The 21151-nt window shown below is 39.8% G+C and overlaps 1 protein-coding gene across 1 annotated transcript in view; it reads left to right on the top strand.

Moving 5' to 3' along the window:
* LOC135463726 (thrombospondin type-1 domain-containing protein 7B-like) overlaps positions 1 to 21151 on the top strand; it is a 62800-nt gene that overhangs the window by 10250 nt on the left and 31399 nt on the right. The window contains exons 6-19 of the mRNA XM_064741140.1: positions 694 to 905; positions 4462 to 4663; positions 6957 to 7158; positions 7592 to 7636; positions 8301 to 8428; positions 8944 to 9162; positions 9987 to 10181; positions 11199 to 11693; positions 12155 to 12330; positions 12768 to 12910; positions 13265 to 13418; positions 13849 to 14112; positions 14672 to 14786; positions 15731 to 15876. Of these exons, the coding sequence (XP_064597210.1) occupies positions 694 to 905; positions 4462 to 4663; positions 6957 to 7158; positions 7592 to 7636; positions 8301 to 8428; positions 8944 to 9162; positions 9987 to 10181; positions 11199 to 11693; positions 12155 to 12330; positions 12768 to 12910; positions 13265 to 13418; positions 13849 to 14112; positions 14672 to 14786; positions 15731 to 15876 (2696 nt within the window). The remainder of the gene's footprint in view (positions 1 to 693; positions 906 to 4461; positions 4664 to 6956; positions 7159 to 7591; positions 7637 to 8300; positions 8429 to 8943; positions 9163 to 9986; positions 10182 to 11198; positions 11694 to 12154; positions 12331 to 12767; positions 12911 to 13264; positions 13419 to 13848; positions 14113 to 14671; positions 14787 to 15730; positions 15877 to 21151) is intronic.

Genomic DNA, 21151 nt, shown 5'->3' with positions numbered 1-21151 from the left:
TCTGATGAAAAAATTAGGAAAAAAGAGGCCTGTATGGATTTAAAATGTCATCTATAATGATGAATTCTTTCCTGCTCATATAGGATGTACCATATGTTTTAAAAGTTATAGCTGTGATAATTCATACCCTTTGTACTAATAGTTGAACTGTCAATGGGATTTCTTCCCCATATTCATAAATGAATGGAAACTTGAAGACAAAACATAGATTTCTGCAATAATCTGGTTGTGCCTCCATCCACTTACTCTGTGACTGACTGCACAAAAAACTTACTTCATCACGGATACCTGAATGTATGGATGATGTTCAACTCCTGGGGATATTAGTGATGTTGTTCGTATCATGTACCTCATGAGGATATTTATACTGACCGATAAGTATACTACGACAGCATAATATTATCTGATAATGATTGTGTGGGGAAACTGCAAATATAAACACCAATGTATTTAAATATTTTTATATTTATTTATTTATTTGATGGGGGATTTATGCTTTACACAAGAATACATCACTTATAAATATGATATATATGGTGACAGCCAGCATCATGGTGGGTGTAAACCGAGTATAGCCCAGAGGAAACCTGCAACTATCCACAGGTTCAAAAAAACACCAGTGAAATAAATATGTATAAAGGTAAGAGATTAACCTGACCTGCAAGTACATGTATATATATGGTGTGTTTACAGCAAGTTACAGATTCCGCTACAGGAGAGTTCTCCAGCCCCAGGGTGGGTTCGGTTTGCCCTGCCCTTACCTGTCTGAGAGTCAGCCCTGCACCCCTGAGGCGTGCTTCACCTGGAATATTACTGAAGTTGGACCTTGTATCCCTTGGGGAGGGAGCAGGCCTTGTGGGAGAGGCACTCAGAAGATCTCTGTCACCTGCCAAGATAAATGGGGGGTAAGTTTGTGGCTTGACTGAATAATGCATACGGCTTTATTTGATTGAGCTTGATTGTTTAACACTATATGAAGGAAGCGCATCTTTTTGATGGGAATTTAACGCTGCACTGTATGTATGAATTTTTTATACCAAGGCAGTCACTTTTAGTGGTGGAGGAAACCGGAGAAAACCACCAGTCAGCATGCTCACCAAGAAGGTGACAGACCTTCTAGGTGATGGTACCAGCCATCCAGTCAGTGTAGGATTGTACATGTGACATGCTTCATCATAGTGCAATCAACTACTTCAGAATATACCTCTAATGCGTTCAGTATGGCATACCGATACATACGTAAAGTGATGAAGATCAGTGTGAACTGTCTTTACAGGTGACACTTCACAATGTCTTCATCATAGTGCAATCAACTACTTCAGAATATACCTCTAATGCGTTCAGTATGGCATACCGATACATACGTAAAGTGATGAAGATCAGTGTGAACTGTCTTTACAGGTGACACTTCACAATGTCTTCATCATAGTGCAATCAACTACTTCAGAATATACCTCTAATGCGTTCAGTATGGCATACCGATACATACGTAAAGTGATGAAGATCAGTGTGAACTGTCTTTACAGGTGACACTTCACAATGTCTTCATCATAGTGCAATCAACTACTTCAGAATATACCTCTAATGCGTTCAGTATGGCATACCGATACATACGTAAAGTGATGAAGATCAGTGTGAACTGTCTTTACAGGTGACACTTCACAATGTCTTCATCATAGTGCAATCAACTACTTCAGAATATACCTCTAATGCGTTCAGTATGGCATACTGATACATACGTAAAGTGATGAAGATCAGTGTGAACTGTCTTTACAGGTGACACTTCACAATGTCTTCATCATAGTGCAATCAACTACTTCAGAATATACCTCTAATGCGTTCAGTATGGCATACCGATACATACGTAAAGTGATGAAGATCAGTGTGAACTGTCTTTACAGGTGACACTTCACAATGTCTTCATCATAGTGCAATCAACTACTTCAGAATATACCTCTAATGCGTTCAGTATGGCATACCGATACATACGTAAAGTGATGAAGATCAGTGTGTACTGTCTTTACAGGTGACACTTCACAATGTCTTCATCATAGTGCAATCAACTACTTCAGAATATACCTCTAATGCGTTCAGTATGGCATACCGATACATACGTAAAGTGATGAAGATCAGTGTGTACTGTCTTTACAGGTGACACTTCACAATGTCTTTATTCAGCTTCTCAGTATTGCATGAACAGTTGTTGGTAGAAGTGTGTCTACAGGTTACAATTCATAATGTGTATGCAGGTTGTCAGTATTTAACCAATTGGTAGTGTTACTGTTGTTGCAGGTTACAATTCATGATGTGTATGCAGGTTGTCAGTATTTAACCAATTGATGGTGTTACTGTTGTTGCAGGTGACAATTCATGATGTGTATGCAGGTTGTCAGTATTTAACCAATTGATGGTGTTATTGTTGTTGCAGGTTACAATTCATGATGTGTATGCAGGTTGTCAGTATTTAACCAATTGATGGTGTTATTGTTGTTGCAGGTTACAATTCATGATGTGTATGCAGGTTGTCAGTATTTAACCAATTGATGGTGTTACTGTTGTTGCAGGTGACAATTCATGATGTGTATGCAGGTTGTCAGTATTTAACCAATTGATGGTGTTATTGTTGTTGCAGGTTACAATTCATGATGTGTATGCAGGTTGTCAGTATTTAACCAATTGATGGTGTTACTGTTGTTGCAGGTGACAATTCATGATGTTTACGCAGGTTGTCAGTATTTAACCAATTGATGGTGTTACTGTTGTTGCAGGTGACAATTCATGATGTTTACGCAGGTTGTCAGTATTTAACCAATTGATGGTATTACTTTTGTTGCAGGTGACAATTCATGATGTTTACGCAGGTTGTCAGTATTTAACCAATTGATGGTATTACTTTTGTTGCAGGAGACAATTCATGATGTTTACGCAGGTTGTCAGTATTAAGTGATTGATGGTATTACTTTTGTTGCAGGTGACAATTCATGATGTTTACGCAGGTTGTCAGTATTAAGTGATTGATGGTATTACTTTTGTTGCAGGAGACAATTCATGATGTTTACGCAGGTTGTCAGTATTTAACCAATTGATGGTGTTATTGTTGTTGCAGGTTACAATTCATGATGTTTACGCAGGTTGTCAGTATTTAACCAATTGATGGTGTTATTGTTGTTGCAGGTTACAATTCATAATGTGTATGCAGGTTGTCAGTATTTAACCAATTGATGGTGTTACTGTTGTTGCAGGTTACAATTCATAATGTGTATGCAGGTTGTCAGTATTTAACCAATTGATGGTGTTACTGTTGTTGCAGGTTACAATCCATGATGTTTACGCAGGTTGTCAGTATTTAACCAATTGATGGTGTTACTGTTGTTGCAGGTTACAATTCATGATGTTTACGCAGGTTGTCAGTATTTAACCAATTGATGGTGTTACTGTTGTTGCAGGTTACAATCCATGATGTTTACGCAGGTTGTCAGTATTTAACCAATTGATGGTATTACTGTTGTTGCAGGTGACAATTCATGATGTTTACGCAGGTTGTCAGTATTTAACCAATTGATGGTATTACTTTTGTTGCAGGAGACAATTCATGATGTTTACGCAGGTTGTCAGTATTTAACCAATTGATGGTATTACTTTTGTTGCAGGAGACAATTCATGATGTTTACGCAGGTTGTCAGTATTAAGTGATTGATGGTATTACTTTTGTTGCAGGTGACAATTCATGATGTTTACGCAGGTTGTCAGTATTTAACCAATTGGTGGTGTTACTGTTGTTGCAGGTTACAATTCATGATGTTTACGCAGGTTGTCAGTATTTAACCAATTGATGGTGTTACTGTTGTTGCAGGTTACAATCCATGATGTTTACGCAGGTTGTCAGTATTTAACCAATTGATGGTGTTACTGTTGTTGCAGGTGACAATTCATGATGTTTACGCAGGTTGTCAGTATTTAACCAATTGATGGTATTACTTTTGTTGCAGGTGACAATTCATGATGTTTACGCAGGTTGTCAGTATTAAGTGATTGATGGTGTTACTGTTGTTGCAGGTGACAATTCATGATGTTTACGCAGGTTGTCAGTATTAAGTGATTGATGGTATTACTTTTGTTGCAGGAGACAGTTCATGATGTTTATGCAGGTTGTCAGTATTTAACCAATTGATGTTATTACTTTTGTTGCAGGAGACAGTTCATGATGTTTACGCAGGTTGTCAGTATTAAGTGATTGATGGTATTACTTTTGTTGCAGGAGACAGTTCATGATGTTTACGCAGGTTGTCAGTATTTAACCAATTGATGGTATTACTTTTGTTGCAGGAGACAGTTCATGATGTTTACGCAGGTTGTCAGTATTTAACCAATTGATGGTATTACTTTTGTTGCAGGAGACAATTCATGATGTTTACGCAGGTTGTCAGTATTAAGTGATTGATGGTATTACTTTTGTTGCAGGAGACAGTTCATGATGACCAATGCCTTATCTACACCCGGGTGCACAAACAGTCCTCATCCACAGCTTGTTACCACCCTTGTCCCGAGGACTGTATTGTGTCTGATTGGACAGTCTGGTCACCATGCCCACACAAATGTGATAAGAAAGGGTCACCAGCAGTCAGACGCAGAACACGGGTCATTTATGCCAAGGCTGACAAAGGTAATGTTTAGTACTCCTATTAAACTAACAATACATATGTAGGCACATTCCTAGTATTTGTTGGGCAGTTTTCTATTTTAATAGCCTCCAAATAGGTGGTGTTAATAAAATTGAATTTCAAGACTTTGTTGAAGAACAAAAACAGTAAAAACTAGAATGGATCTGCAAATAGCAGATCCTAGTCCGGGATCTCGGATCAGATTGAGGACGTTTTCCTGACCCAATAATACACGGCCCGCATAACAGCAAGTTTACACTTCCACGTCTCAATTCACAACCTGCAGTGCAAACCAGACAATTAGGAGGACATATATATGAGACATACTCCATTGCAGCCATCCATACACTTTATTACAATGTATAGTTTGTGTATGTAAATGTGGTAAATGTGGTAAATCTACCTTTGAACAATATTTGAAAACGTGGCATGTCCAGTGTTTATTGACACAGATCAACGTTTTTCAGCACACATAGAGTACATGTGTAGTGCTTTGCACTCAATGATTTTCAGCTTTACAGCTGTAATGGTTTTCTCTCACCAGATCTCCAAATATGGTGGAAATTGTGATTTTTCGTGTTTTGATCACAGTTTGCGGCAAAACCATATGTAGTCGGAAAGAAATAAATCCAGATTCATGATTAGGACGTCAAACTACGTTGGGATGCATGCTTACAATGTTCGTGAGTTCATCCTAGTCATAAATGCATTTAAAATGCATCATATAACATAGGGACACCAAAGTGCCAAATATGTCAAATCAGCCTTTAGACAATTTTTCAAGCACTGCCACTCCCACATTTATTAAGACACTTCAACGATTTTCCGCACGTGTACAGTAAACATATAACCCTTTGCACTCAGTCATTTTCAGCTCCACAGCTGTAGCGGTTTTGTATCACATGACCTCAAAACATGGGGGAAAATTACACTTTTTCGCACTTTCATGGCAATTGGCGACCGTGTGTCGGGGAGAAAGGAAGATTCATCATCAGAACATCAAACTACACCTAGTAGCATACTTAAAACCTTTAAATTCACAACATTTTCATTGCCTGATAAATTGGCTAAGCTGGGATCAAACTCTGACATGAGTGGCATGAGTGGTAAGAGAAAAGAAAGAAACAAAAAAAAGAAAACCCGGCGTGATCTGCCTGATGTCCATTTCAGAATGTCAGTCATCTTCGCCCCGCTTTGACTGCTGTACTGATAGCTTGGCCGTTGTCAGAAAGCCAACACCTGGAACACAGCACATGTTGATATCTGTCAATCACCCTGGCCTGGTTAGCGTATAGTAAAGAAGACAAGGCCTGAGCAAAACTAAGCTTACTTTTACAGGTCCACGTCGTTTGCTGTTGAAGTTATCATTCTAAGCCATCAAATACAAGACAGCATAGCTGTATGTCATTGCACAACTGTTTCGGGAGATCATGGACAGTGGAGCAGAAAGCATCAGGTGAAATACTATAAACCCAGTCTAGTTCCCATCTAACTCCATGTGAAAGCAGTAGGGTTCCTATCTTTTTCTAAACAAAAAAACGGTGTTGTCATTTAAACGCTTCTAGCGAGCAAACTATTGATCGTAGCTCTAATCCGTTGGTATATTGCAGAAAGAGCATGTCTTGGGCTACAATTTGGTGCAAGTTGCATTTCTAGCTCCCATAGTTCTTGAGTTACAGGTCATTGAAATTACATAATTCTTTTTAGTTAATTCATTCTCGAAAAGTTACAATGATATGCAAAAAATAATAGCAGATTCGTAATCATCAACTCAAAACACACCAGAATATGTGGAGAGAAGTTGAAATTTCATAACTTTTTGTGACGTCACAACTTTGACCAGTGGCGAGCTTCCAAAGTTTTGACCAGAAATCAACCATTTTTGCAAACTTTTTGTAACTCCTAACAGTCTAGCTGCATGTCAAGTTTGAAAACAGTGGATTCAGTGGTTCTTGAGAGGAAGATTTTTAAAAATTTCACACAAAATTCAATATGGCGGTTGAACCACTTGACCTAGAAAAAAAGTTGGAGAATTTACCTCAAGAAAATACTTGCCAGATAATATGAGCGAAATTTGAAGTTGAAGAAGAAAAAACAGAATGATTACAAAAAGTATCCCATTCTGAGAATCCCTAAAAAGTTTTTTTTAGACCCACAAACATAATATGACAAACAAATATAATGCTGAAAAAAAATATGAATACATGTGGATAAGTGTTAGACAGATCAAATAATTTAAACAAGGCAATAATATTGATTAAGGTGGTAGTATAAGATACATATATCATTGTACAGGTGGTAAGGCCTGTCCACGTGAGGATGAACTGAGTGAGGTGGAGATCTGCCCCCTTCCCTCTTCCTGCCACACCTACATCTGGCAGACCTCTGACTGGGGCAGCTGCGTCATCACCAAGCGCAGCGTCACCTGTGGGACAGGCATGCGGAGCCGCTCTGTGCAGTGTTACCGTGTTAATGGTGCAGTCATGCCAGATGGAAGGTAGGTAACTCCGGATTTTGTATGCTTACCTAAAACATTGGTAACTGGAATATGGGTCTACTTTGACATGCATGGGTAGTAAATGCTTAACAATTCTTATGTACATGCATAAACGCCTAGGACACATAAAATTTGATACTAAAATTCAGATTTGTATTATCAAAGAAACATGGGACAGGTGTGAATAGGCACATCCATTTGCCGATGATGGTTTTTTTTTCTTTCCTCCCAAAAATTGGGAATTTAAGTAGCCTTAACATATGGCATCCTAATTTTAGTGTGCCTAATTTTTATGCACTGCCTTCTGAGTTTCACCTTTGCTCGGTTTCTTGGAGTGATTATACAGATGGTATGCATTTAGGAAATCTCTTTTGTTTGTACTGGCTGTGGTGCTGACAATCTTCCCCACTTTGGTTTTGCCTGTTGATTTCAGTTTTGGAGGTCTCATCTGGGTTCCCTCTTCCGATGCCATGGAAAGGTGATAGTTATCTCCCCTTGATTGTGATTATCCCCCCCTCCTTTCCTGCAATTAACCATAACGCTGTCAGCTTTGTTCTCTGTTGCCGTCTGTTACTTTTGGATTGCAGTTTGATCATGAGTGCTTATCTGTTTCTTTGATATGCAGCTTTGTGTTTCAAGTGTGTCCATGATGAAAAGATTTTTTAAAGTGTGTTTTACCAATGACTAAGTTGGTATACTGAATTATGTGCAGATATATGGTGGCTTCAAGTTCTTCTTAAAATATGTGTATCCCCTCCATTTTGATGCTTTTTCATGGTATAGGTGTATTGTATATGTGTTTGTGTACATCATATATGTGACTGAACAGATAGAACAAACTTTCTGTTACATTTTGGACACCATTATTGGTGATATTAATCAAAAATCTTTCGATGTACAGTTTATATGAGCTGGTTATGGATTTATGAAATTTAGAAACTGATTATAGATGTAGAAATCATCAATGCATAATTTCTGTGGTGATGAGGTAAAATTGATAATTGCAATTTCCAAGAAATACTTAGCTCCTTGAATATTATAATATTGCACATAAGACCAGTATGTTGAATATTAATAATCATATTATGTAGAATACAATTGTGTGACAAAAACAGGTATGATTTTAAGTTATCCCTTTCATGATTTGATGTCAGATGTTCTCCTGATGCCAAACCTTCTGAGAGCGAGCAATGCTCTGTGCCATGTCCTGTAGACTGTGACATTACTGATTGGTCAGATTGGTCTGCATGCAGCGCCACCTGCCAGGAAGGTGGGTATCTGATCTTCAAGAAAGCATATTTTTGAACATGACTTCTGTTATTTTATTTATCTCTGGTCATTTTTTGGGGTTGAATTGACAGGTTAAATAAGTATGATTAAAGGTTAATTGTTTAGTGCTGTTCTCAGGAATTTTTCACTTACACAAGAGCAGTTGGGTTCATGTGTGGATGAGTGCCCAGAAAAAAAACAGTGACCTTTTGCAGGTACCTGCCAAACTGTCTAGTGAAAACATCTGGGCAGGGGCTGACTCCACAAAGACAAATATTTTAACAATGATTTTAGAGCTTATTTTGGGGCTCTAGAAATTGAAATTTTTACCACCTTCTATATGTTATCTTCAGACAAAATATCAACTTCCAGTAACAAAGAGTAAACAGTATGGCGAGATTTTTCATTTTGACTCTAGTCAGACTTAGGTTTGTAGAATCGTAAATTTGTAAATATTGGAATGTGCTCTAGGCTGCATGTAGGCCTATGTAATATGACTCACTCTATCTCTTACAGTTGGATCCTCGGGGTTTTCAATGCCCAGCCAGATGCGGCAGAGGTATGTGATCGAGGAGGCCAGTGGAGGAGGTATCCCCTGCCCCACCAGACTTGTGGAGACACGCTTGTGTGGACCCCTTCCCTTCTGTACTTATTACTACTGGGCAGTGTCAGAGTGGAGTCAGTGTGTTCTCCCTCCATACTACATCTATTGTGGCCAAGGACTAAAAGCCAGATGTAAGTATAGACTACGGATGGACAAAAATAGCTTCAAGACCTCTGGAAAAGAAGCATGCTCATTTATAACTGAGAAGAAGGAATCAAAAGAGACACTGTATTTTATGTTCATTATTTCCTTCTGTGTTGTAGCCTCTACATTGGATGAGCTTAATTTCTTGTTTCTAGTTTTAGAGTGTACTGCTGCAGTGTGTTTTAGCATCTCCGTTAGGTTTTCTTCTATCTGGGTTTGTAAACCCACCTGCAGCACTATTATTGTGAAACATAATACTTAGTTCAGAAAATATTGGTCATATTATGTTGTGCCGTCAGATGCAAAATGGTTACATTTCCAGTGACTCGGTCAGGCCATGATTAAAAAAATGTTTCTTGTGGGTAACATAACCAAGTAGCTAAATTGGTCTGGCTTTTTTTTTTTTTGGGGGGGGGGGTGCGTAGGTGGGGGAAGAGAGTATTTCTTTAAGAGACAAACATTGCCAAACCACTGCCCTGATTTAACAAGATTAGGCTCAGTATTGCAGGTTTGCTCTTGCCGGAGTCGGAAGAGAATTCATTTCATCCACTATGTTACAGTATATTCATTTTCACACCTTGAATGTAGGTCCTGAAAATCTAGGAATGGCATCATTTAAAACCTTTTGTTTTAAAGATCCATTGGGCCTACCATTTAATTCTACTAGTCAGTGTGGCTCAGTACTGCTCGGAAAACCAGTTTTACTTATGAAAATTCAATCTTAAGATGAACATGTCTAGAATGCATTTGAAATGTTGGTAAAACTGCCAAAGTGTCAGTCTCTAACAGTTTTAGTTGTCTCGATTTGTAGCTGTGTCCTGTCGGGATGAGGGTGGTAATAAGACATACCCAGACTTTTGCCTGCGGTCAGTCGGCCCCATGCCAGCGGCTACAGAAACATGCTTCGTGATGTGTGACCAGGACTGCAAACTTTCTGGCTGGTCAGCATTTGGTCAGTGCGTCAATGGTTGCAATGGATTTAGAATTCGCACCAGGAATTTAGTGGGTGAGTTTTAAATACACATATGTTTGTCAAATCTTGGATGCTGAACATGATTGGATAGGTCAAGGGGTCTGCCTTAGGTCAGATTTCTCCAGGCCAAGATATCTTAGGTCACTCCAAAACTATGCAGCATTTTAAAGTCTTATATTTTAACTTTTGTCAAAAATGTCTTTTGTGGAATGAGTGCCTGATGTTCCTGGTGTCAGTATGCTGTGACTGGTTGTGGCATCATGACTGGTGTCTTTGAGATGGTATTTTTGGTGAGGCAGCACTGACTATATGTACATTTTTGTTCAAACCGTACTGTCTTGCATAGACTGAATTATGAATATTTCAACCAACAATAAAATCATGAGCATGGGAAAAAAAACTATATTCAAATATTTCACTATCGTTTTTCCAAGATTAAGGGAAAATTATGATGACTTTCAAGACATCAACTTTTTCTGTAGGCAATCACAGTGACCACTGCCATTATGAATATTGTACATGTATGAGTCTATATTCCACATCAGACAAAAATACTCTTATCACTGAACAGCAATGGTCACGTGAGGAACCTGTATTTTCCTGTATTTTGCAGCTGATCTTCTGTGTCTGCTGACTGTGTTATCTTCCTTTGTTTGGTTGTGAAAGCTACGTTTACATTGCTCAAAGCAATTTGCCTATACATCGGCATTCTGCACTGTATTAATGGATCTTCTGTAGGATAAATTGATGACATGGTTTAATACTCAGTGAGAGGATACAGCCTCGCCCAGTATGAGGATTACTAGCTGTATATTTCTGTTTCCCTATCGCTGAGTAACCTTGAAACAAATATATGAAGATGACTTGGATGAATTAATTTTCTCAGTGTTAAATCTTCTTATGAGCGCTAATTTTAAGTTCATTCTTTTGCATTTGAACAGCTGAAGAAGGGGAGAAACTCTTGAACCATCTGTTTGTATCTGTTTAATACTCTTCCAACATTATTCCATTCAGTGCAATAATTGCCATGTTACACCACGCTCTATTCAGATGACAGCAAGTTGAAAGAAGTATGCCGTAACCAAATGAAATACCCACTGGTAGAGAAGGAAGTTTGCCATTGTTCTGAGTTCAAGCCCATTCAGGTTGGAGACTGGTCACCCTGTATTCTGGAGGATACTGCGTCAGACCAGGTTCTAGGGGTCACCAGTGCACCAGGCGAGAAGAAATACAAACCATATGTCAGCGAAGAAAAGTCAAATGAGATTGCTGCAGACGATTTCCTGAAGGATCTGTCAAGGTTTGAAATCACGACTGCCGGTCCCACGGACATGAACGTTCTTGAAACAGAGCCTGTGAGGGAGTTGGACTGGGAGAAGCGGGTCACTGGGAGTCCTGATGCAACTGCCCTAGGGGATGTGCCGGGTCGCCCTGTTGTGTCCCGCAGAAGACTCTGTGGAATGGGCACCAAGTACCGTCTCTACATCTGTCAGTCACAGATACAACCAGGAGTGATTGAACCTGCCCACAACTGCTCTTCTCGAGGTTTGTAAACTCTGTGAGTTTTATCTGTGTAAACTTGGTTGTGGTTGTCAGTGGCTATGTTTCACATTATCTCTTTCATGATGGGTACATATAAGCTGTATGATGGATACATTACAGTCAGCATATTTTTTGAAAGGTGCATTATCTCATTAATCTATATAATGTGTACACAATTAGTAGATTTCTTCAGACTACTCATTCTAGATCTTCTATGCTGGAAGTTGAAAACCTTTGATATAACTACTGCTTATGAACTATCAGTTGACTGGCTTCCCAGATAATAGCTTTGTATCATAATGGTATGAATTCTTGGGGTTTTCTGTTGTACTTGACAGTTTTTCAGTCATATGAGAACAATGACATCAAATGACGCACATCATTAGGTGTGTGTGGCCATCAGTAAAGTAACATGCCGAAGACACTTTTGTATTATTTGTGCACATTGTGTTTGTGTGCTAAAGTGTACAGTGAGGAGGTGTGCATCGTGCCATGTCCTGAGGACTGTGAGATGACAGACTGGACCCCGTGGACACCCTGCAGTGTGTCCTGTGGCTATGGGATACAGACCCGCGAGAGACGTATACTGAAGGCAGCACAAGCTGGTGGCCAGGCTTGCCCTCATCTGGAGAATGGAAGAGTATGTGTCATGACTACAGACCTAGCTAATGTACAGATCAGTGTGTTGACAATCAAGTTAAGCATACATTGTGACAGTTTTTTTTTCAGAGGATTATACTCTGCAGTGGACTATTTACCATTTACACATTTCATTATAATGACAGTAGTGGTTGAAAAACTTGGTTGCGGCCATGTTATGTTGCATTATGTTGGTTGAGTTGAGTAGGTCTGAATCATTCATTGAGCATTGTTATCTCCTCTGTCATCATTAAAAGGAAACCATTCCGAAATATGGGGTTGAACACCAGTCAAATGATTGATTTCATATGTTAGTAAAGATTATGTGATCTGGATTCTGCAGGCAAAATGATGGTCAAACCAAAATCAAATAAACAATTAAGAGGATTGTGAACGTAAAACAATAAGTGAGCCAAAGTGTATTTTTTTTTTCCGTAGGAAGTGGAGAACCAGACTTGTCACTCTATCTGCAGTACTAACACCTGGCGGACTGCCAACTGGAGCCAGTGCTTTGCCCAGGGCAGTACAGGCTTGAACAAGGAGATCCTCTGTGGGCTAGGCGTCAGGACTAGGCTTGTTGAGTAGGTGGACTTTGTGTGCTTCATCATTTATCTTTTCGTTAATTTGATTGTTTCTGAGCTCCATACTCATGAGTGTTTAAATTATGGAACAGAAGGGACAGTTTATGGCTGGGGAAAATGGAAGAGCCCGGTGTAAACATAATTAATGGAGAGCTAATAGTAAATACTGTCACATGTCTCCTATGTGAAACAACTGATCTTCAGAACACTTTATGTTAGATCATCCTTTCATAATTCAGTGCTGGTTTAGTCATTTCATGATGACATGGAGTACAAATAATTAGTTTCTAAAAAAAACTCTGACAGACAAGATTAGAACTGAATTATTTGAGCATTGACGACGTTTAACTGTAGATGTGTGAAGAAGGCAGACTTCCACGGCTCACAGAAGGATTCAGAGTTCTTCTGTCGCTCAGAGCCACGCCCTATTGGCCGTCAGATCTGTGAAATGCCCTGTCCAGGGCAGTGTGTGGTCAGTGATTGGTCAAGCTGGTCAGAATGCCCACGGGTAAGTCTTCCATAACCTGGCTTAATCTTTTTCTTTTTTCCCCTTTTATTTGTAGTCTGTACTGCATTTTGTTTAACTGCAGAGCAGATGCATATATGTACACTGGTATGCGTGCACAGCCATGAATGTTTAACTAGTAACATTTGAACAGTTGCAGCTGCTGTGAAACATATTGTGACCAATTCATCACCAGTTGTCATGCATTAGAATATCTTACAAGCCAGTTAGAAAACTTTACATGTTGAAATTAGGCATAGTAGTGTCTACATGTATTAAAGATTTCTTAGGTGTGATTTTTATGGCTTGGAAGATGTCCCTTCTATCAGAAACATTTGGATCATAAATGTGGTAGGCTTATTATTTTAATCAGCAAAGTGATAATGGACAAATGACAATAATGCATGGAAACTATACTGCTCTGATTTTCCAGCCATGTTCTCAGTCTGACTTCCGTAAACGCAACAGACAAGTGTTAAGGACTCCTGCCGATGAGAAAGATGTGTGCCCGGTTCTGAGCGAGGAAGAACCCTGTATGCAGGGGCACAATTGCTTTGAGTTCAGCTGGCAGGTATCACCGTGGAGCTCTTGTATACTGGAGGACAGAAATAATGACTGTGGAATAGGCTGGAAGAGGAGGTTTGCTTTGTGCAGGATGAGTAACGGAACAAGGGTGGAGAGTATTAAATGTGAAAAGGTAAGACAAAAAATGGTTCTCATGCCATTGTCTTTCACACTTTACCTAAACCTATGGCAATTGCCATATCTAACTTTAAACAGTAACTTCCTGATATTGTGGAATGCTCTTGGCTGCATTGCACTATAACTTCAATAATAACTGCAGATCACCTGTGAGTTCATGGACATTTTTTCACTAAGTTATCACCCTACTGTAAGAACTGTAGTACAGAAGCCTGAATAGTCGCTGGTGTGAAGTTATATTTTATGAATGATAAATCACATATAGTCTCATGGGATTTTTCAGGAACTTGGTATAGCAGGTGATAAGTTGCTATAGATCTTGTTGAAAATTCATGCATTTCACCCTAAAAATATCATGTGTGTCAATGGAAAGAAAAAGAAACCAAAAAACATGTGTAGGATTCTAACGTAAAGAGATTCCCACATAGTCTCAGAGAATGTTCAAATATGCCATATGTTTTAATAGATTTAATTGTTTTTGCTGTTAAAACTATGCACATATTCTGAAATTACAACATTTAATTTTCACAATTGTGTTATATTTCTTCGGTCAGTTGTATGGCCCTATGATTGTGAAGGATGTGGAGGCATGTAATAAGACCTGTCATGTGAACTGTGCTGTGTCAGAGTGGTCTCCCTGGAGTGGCTGTAGTCAGACATGTGGGCAGGGTAAGATGCTGTTATATATGTACAGCCATGTACATACATGGCTGTAAATACATGTACTTTTGTGAGGACTGATTGTCTCCCCCTGGCTTGGTTCCCACAACCCATAAAGCTATAATATTTGGTGTGTGTTAAATGTAATCCTCTGAACTACCCGTCAATCATGAATGATGAATCAAGCAACTTAAATACAGGAACGTAGGCCACCTCCATTCTTTTATGTTGTAATGATTAGTAAAGGATTGTGGAGTTTATGGTGGCAAGATTTGTTGCTTCATTTGTCAAAGCATTTACTCAGTTTTCCCCAATCTGTTGACCAGTAAGACCCAGGGTAACTGTTATCACTGTTTGTGTGTTTATACATAATGTGTATTCAATATGAAGCTTTTGAGCTGTGATGTTACAATATTGTGGCGACATCCCTTTGTGCTTTACAGTTGAGTGGGGCAAATTCATGCATTTTAACAGATAAATACAGTAATAAATATTATCCATAGTCCATTTATTTTGTTGCCTGAAATATTTATTTTAAAGGATTTGCAAGGGAAGACAGATAAATATAGACCTGTTTTATGAATAATTTTCATTACATTTCATTGTCTTGGCCCACCCATGTTAAAAGCGATGATGTCATATCAAGTATGCATCACCACTATATTGTAACTTGATAACTATAAAGCTTTGTATTGATTCTGTTTTTAATCTTCTGACATTTTTGCTGATAAAATTACTCAGTCATGTGTTAATCTCCTTAGTTCTAAGAAGCTGAGGACACAGTAGATGCTTCATCAAATAAATTTCATAACTGAATGAAAATGTTGTGTATTTATCTGTATCATTTTTATAATGGATGAATGACATGTATATCTTGTATGGAATGTCATGATGTATTGAGGTACTAGTTTTATATCCCAGCATCATTTACACCAACTTATTTCTTGCCTTAGGTACATTCACCCGAAAACGGTCTGTGCTCTTTCCACCAGTAGGCAGAGGGCGCCAATGCCCTGAGGCAGTGGAACAGAGTAAGCCGTGTTTTGTGAGATCCTGTTACAGCATTGTTCTCTCAGAATGGACGAAATGTCAGCTGAAGGTAAACGAACCTCTTTGTACATGACACGGCACTCTCTAAACTCAACTGTGTATGTTTTCTAAAGGAAAACAGAACTATCCATTGTGCTTGGCATGCTGTGTGCCATCCAAATGACAGTATGTGAGTAAACAAACCCCTAAATGCACAACATTGATCTGTCCAAACTGAACTACATGTATAAACAGAACTATACAAAGACTGTGCTTTACATGCAGTGTGCTATCCAGATGACAACATGACAAAATGTCAGCTGAAGGCAAACAAACTTCTTCATGCACAACATGATCTCATGATCTCTCCAAACTGAATGACATGTATGTATGTTTTCTGTAGGTAAACAGAACTATACAACATGTCAGCTGAAGGTAAACAAACCTCTTCATGCACACCACAGATTTCTCCAAACTGAACTACATGTGTATGTTTTCTGTGGGTAAACCGAACTATACAAACACTGTGCTTTACATGCAGTGTGCCATCCAGATGACAACATGTCAGCTGAAGGTAAACAAACCTCTTCATGCACAACAAAGATTTTTCCAAACTGAACTACATGTATGCATGTTTTCTGTGGGTAAACAGCACTATACAAACACTGTGCTTTACATACAGTGTGCCATCCAGATGACAACATGACAACTGAAGGTACACAAACCTCTTTATGCACAACACAGATTTCTTCTAACTGAACTACATGTATGTATGTTTTCTGTGCGTAAACAGAACTATACAAACACTGTGCTTTACATGCAGTGTGCCATCCAGATGACAACATGTCAGCTGAAGGTAAACAAACCTCTTCATACACAGCATTTATCTCTCCAAACTGAATTACATGTATGTATGTTTTCTGTGGGTAAACAGAACTATACAAACACTGTGCTTTACATACAATGTGCCATCCAGATGACAACATGTCAGCTGAAGGTAAACAAACCTCTTCATGCACAACATTGATCTCTCCAAACTGAATTACATGTATGTATGTTTCTGTGGGTAAACAGAACTATACAAACACTGTGCTTTACATGCAGTGTGCCATCCAGATGACAACATGTCAGCTGAAGGTACATGTCAGATACAAAACTACATGCACACAAACATTGCGCACAGCACACAAACATTGTACACAACACACAAACATTGTGCACAGCACACAAACATTGTACACAGCACACAGACATTATACACAGCACACAAACATTGTGCACAACACACAAACATTGTGCACAGCACACAAACATTGTACACAGCACACAAACATTGTACACAGCACACAGACATTGTGCACAGCACACAGACATTGTACACAGCACACAAACATTGTACACAGCACACAAATATTGTGCACAGCACACAAACATTGTACACAGCACACAGACATTGTACACAGCACACAAACATTGTACACAGCACACAAACATTGTGAACAGCACACAAACATTGTACACAGCACACAGACATTGTGCACAGCACACAGACATTGTACACAGCACACAGACATTGTACACAGCACACACACATACATTGTACACAGCACACAAATGTTGTGCACAGCACACACACATTGTGAACAGCACACAGACATTGTGCACAGCACACAAACACTGTGCACAGCACACAAACATTGTGCACACTACTGTGCTGTCAAAAAGGCCTGGCACTGTGCAGTCAAAATCAACCAAGTATACAAGAGTGCTCATATCCACTGTTTTCTCAGGACAACGTACCAACTTCAGGTAGACACTATCGTATCAAACACTAGTGAACATGATTATGATGTCTAAGTGGGAAATGTTCCATTGAAATTGTATGTATAGTGATTAAACTTCCCAGGGGTCAAAGTGATGCTTAACTGACCCGCTGGACAACATGACAGTGGATCAAAGGATGCACAATAAGTCACATTCACATTTTAGATGGCCACCATTTTTGAACAGAAAAGTTGCGAGATCTTGCAGTACACAGGATTTGGGGGTTGACTTTCACTGGACAACATATGCTATAAAGAAGCAGTGACATGCTTAGGACATTAAATACCCTTTTTCTTGAAATTCTGCCTTGAAACTGAAAATGCCAAGTAGAAAGTGTTACTTTGAAATGTTGCCGTTTTATTGGCTGTGAAAAGCATCTGCAGCCTCAAACTTTAAAGGCCACTGTCCGCGACAATGTGCTAATTTGATCACGGCTGCTCTGTGCTAATTTGATCACGGCTGCTCTGTCACAGCAAGTGTAGTAGCGGGCATCCTGAAATGCGAATGTGATGTATGGGTCGACACCACATATTTCAGCCATATTGTTGAGAGAAAAGTTAAAAACATGAGGCACTGAATGGCTTTGGATAAGGTAATGAGCATGTGTGTAGAACTTCGTGATATCCACTTGGACAACATACAACAGTTGAAGGCTCATAAAGGGATACAGGCAGCTTAAATGACATTGTAACTTTGCGTTTATCTTTGAATACGACATATGAATGACTGCTAATATATATATTATTGTATGCCGTAAAGTGGTTCGAGAGTAGCATGGCAGCGAATGCAAGCAGACATGTTGTAAGCAGTGCTTATTATCATTAAATCGAAGTTTTCCTGACTAAATTCTAGATTCTCGATTCTGTCACTCTCCCATGTGCAGCGAGAGGTGCAGGTACAAATTATTTTTGCCAGCTGCAAGAACTTTGCACCTGCAATGAACTTGCTCAAAATGTGCTTGAAAACTCTAGAGCGTAAATCAGCTCAACTTACACTGCTTACAAACAGCTACACTTCCTAGTTGTGTTTGCTTTGAAGAAGGTGGCTGCAAGTTCGCCTGTTTACCCCAGTTTTGATGCCCACTTAGAGGGCAAAGTTGGGCCACACTGGTCAAAATGGCTGTCGCACTTTGAACGTCTTCGACACACTTCCTGATACTGGAGAGAATGATGATTATCACACAGCTGTTGAAAAACTGACTTGAGTATCTTGCACCAAAAGTGAACACTGCTTACCAACTGTATAACTCCCCCGAAGCCAAGCAAGGGAAAAATGAAATGCTAAACTCATATCACACCTGTTTAAGATGCCTTGCCAAAACTTATGACTTCACAGACGTGGATTAGGAAATAGCTTCACAAATCATCCTGACATGCACATCTCAGAGACTACAGTGACGTGCACCTGTCAGTGCAATCCAACGGTTGCGAGATGATTCTAACCCGCCGCATAATTCACGAGGTTGATGTGATGGCAGAACACAAAACAAACACAGATCGCAGTCATATAACCATGCTCAAAACGCAGGTAAATCCAGTGTGCAGAACAGACAGTCAACATGTGGTTACTGTGGATATAATCTGCCACACAAAAAATTGCGTCCTGCGAAAGGACAAACCTGCAACTACTGTGGGAAATCAAACCACTTTTCATCTGTGTGTCACTCGCGGCTCCGCAAACAGAAAAAACAAGATATACGTAACGTGGGTGAAGAATCGTGACCAAAACCTGACAGTCATGATGAATGTGTTTACTCTGTATCAGCTGCTATCATTGGCCAAGTGGCTGAAGATGACAGTCTGCCCATAAGACAAATGGTGCTGAACAGACTGTCAGTACCATTTATGATTGGCTCGTCAGTAAGCATAATTGACTTGGACACCTATAACAGCATTAAACGTGCTGGTCCAAACCTCAGTCTGAAGCAATCGAATACACGTAGTCCTGTTACTGGAACCGTACATGCCGACATTGCCCATGACGACATTGCCCATGACAACATCACCACGGCAAAGAAATTTTGTTGTTTTCAGTAGTTAGACTGGTAATCTTTTGAGTGATCAGACAGCACAGAAACTCAAAGTGCTGTAGATCCGGCCAAGTGTGAGCACCACCTCAGCAAACCAGTCACATGACTCCAAGTCACGGAGACAAGCGATAATGGAACATTTCCTGATTTGTTTGACGATATCGGTAAAATCAAGGGAAAGTAAGTGCATCTTCACATCGACCATTCAGTTTGTCCAAAACAGCAGCCACAGCGCAGCATACCTTTTCACGTCCGCAAATTACATTGAGGCAAAGGTCCAACTCAGTTCTACAGTCAGCCCTGTGGTTGTCGTTCCGGAGAAATTAGGAGGCATTCGTGTCTGCATCAATATGAGAGAGGCAAACAAGGCGATTAGACGTGAAAAGCATCCAATGCTGACAATCGATGATCTGATCACCAATCTGAACTCTGCAGCTGTGTAAGTAAGCTTGACTTAGCACCTGGATACGAGCAGCTAGAACTTGATGTTGCCAGCCACAATATGAGAACGTCCAGTACCCATCTTGGTCTAAGACGGTGCAGGCGTCATATGTTTGGCGTCAATGCAGCATCAGAAATCTTCCAAAACAAAATCGCGTAGCTGATACGTGACCTGTTAGGCTCCATGAACTTGTCAGACGACATCCTGGTGCATGGTAGAAACTAAGATGAACACAACAAAAATCTCCAAGCAATCTCCTAAAGGGCAAAGTGATTAGCTACGGTAACTAGCTGACAGAGAACGACGACTCTCCCAGACCGTACGCGAAATACTCACTGCTGCCTTGGGAGCAGAGCATTTCCACTTGTACCTGTTTGGTTCTAACTTTACCATTGTGATGGACCACAAACCTTTGAAAGTGATCTTTCAAATTCCAAACCAACCTCTGCTTACCTCAAACACAAATGCAAATTTGTTTACCAAGTGGGAAGAGACAAGAACAATCCAGCTGATTTCATTAGTCGTCACCCGCAAACCACTAGCGACTGAGAGTGTTGCTGAAGCCTACATCAACTATGTTGTTTACTACGCTGTCCTGAAAGCCATGACACTCGAAGATGTCAGACAGAACACACAGAATGACCATCAGACTCACAAATTGATGAAGCTATTTTCAGGGGTGATTGGACAGATTCAGAACCGAGCTGACCATGTGCAACGGAATCATTGCTCATGGTAATTGAGTCATGATTCCCCAGCCTTTGGCGGCAGAAGCCATAGATCTTGCCCACATTGGTCACCAAGGGATTGTACAAACCAAACAACTGCATAGACAGAAAGTCGGGTTTCCAGGTATTGACAGGTCCAGGTCAACTGAACAATGTATCCGGTCGTGCCTTCCCTGTAAAGCTTCCATGAGCCATTCCATAATGTGTGAGCCACTATGCATGACAAAACTTCCATGTGGACCATGGGAGGAAGTAGCTGTCAATCTCACAGTCGACAAGTATAGCCGCTTCTCAGAAATCAAGATCGTGACTTCCACGTCAT

This window comes from Liolophura sinensis, chromosome 1 (genome assembly GCF_032854445.1).
Source record: "Liolophura sinensis isolate JHLJ2023 chromosome 1, CUHK_Ljap_v2, whole genome shotgun sequence".
NCBI lineage: Eukaryota > Metazoa > Mollusca > Polyplacophora > Chitonida > Chitonidae > Liolophura > Liolophura sinensis.
This window is presented reverse-complemented; position numbering and strand designations above follow the sequence as displayed.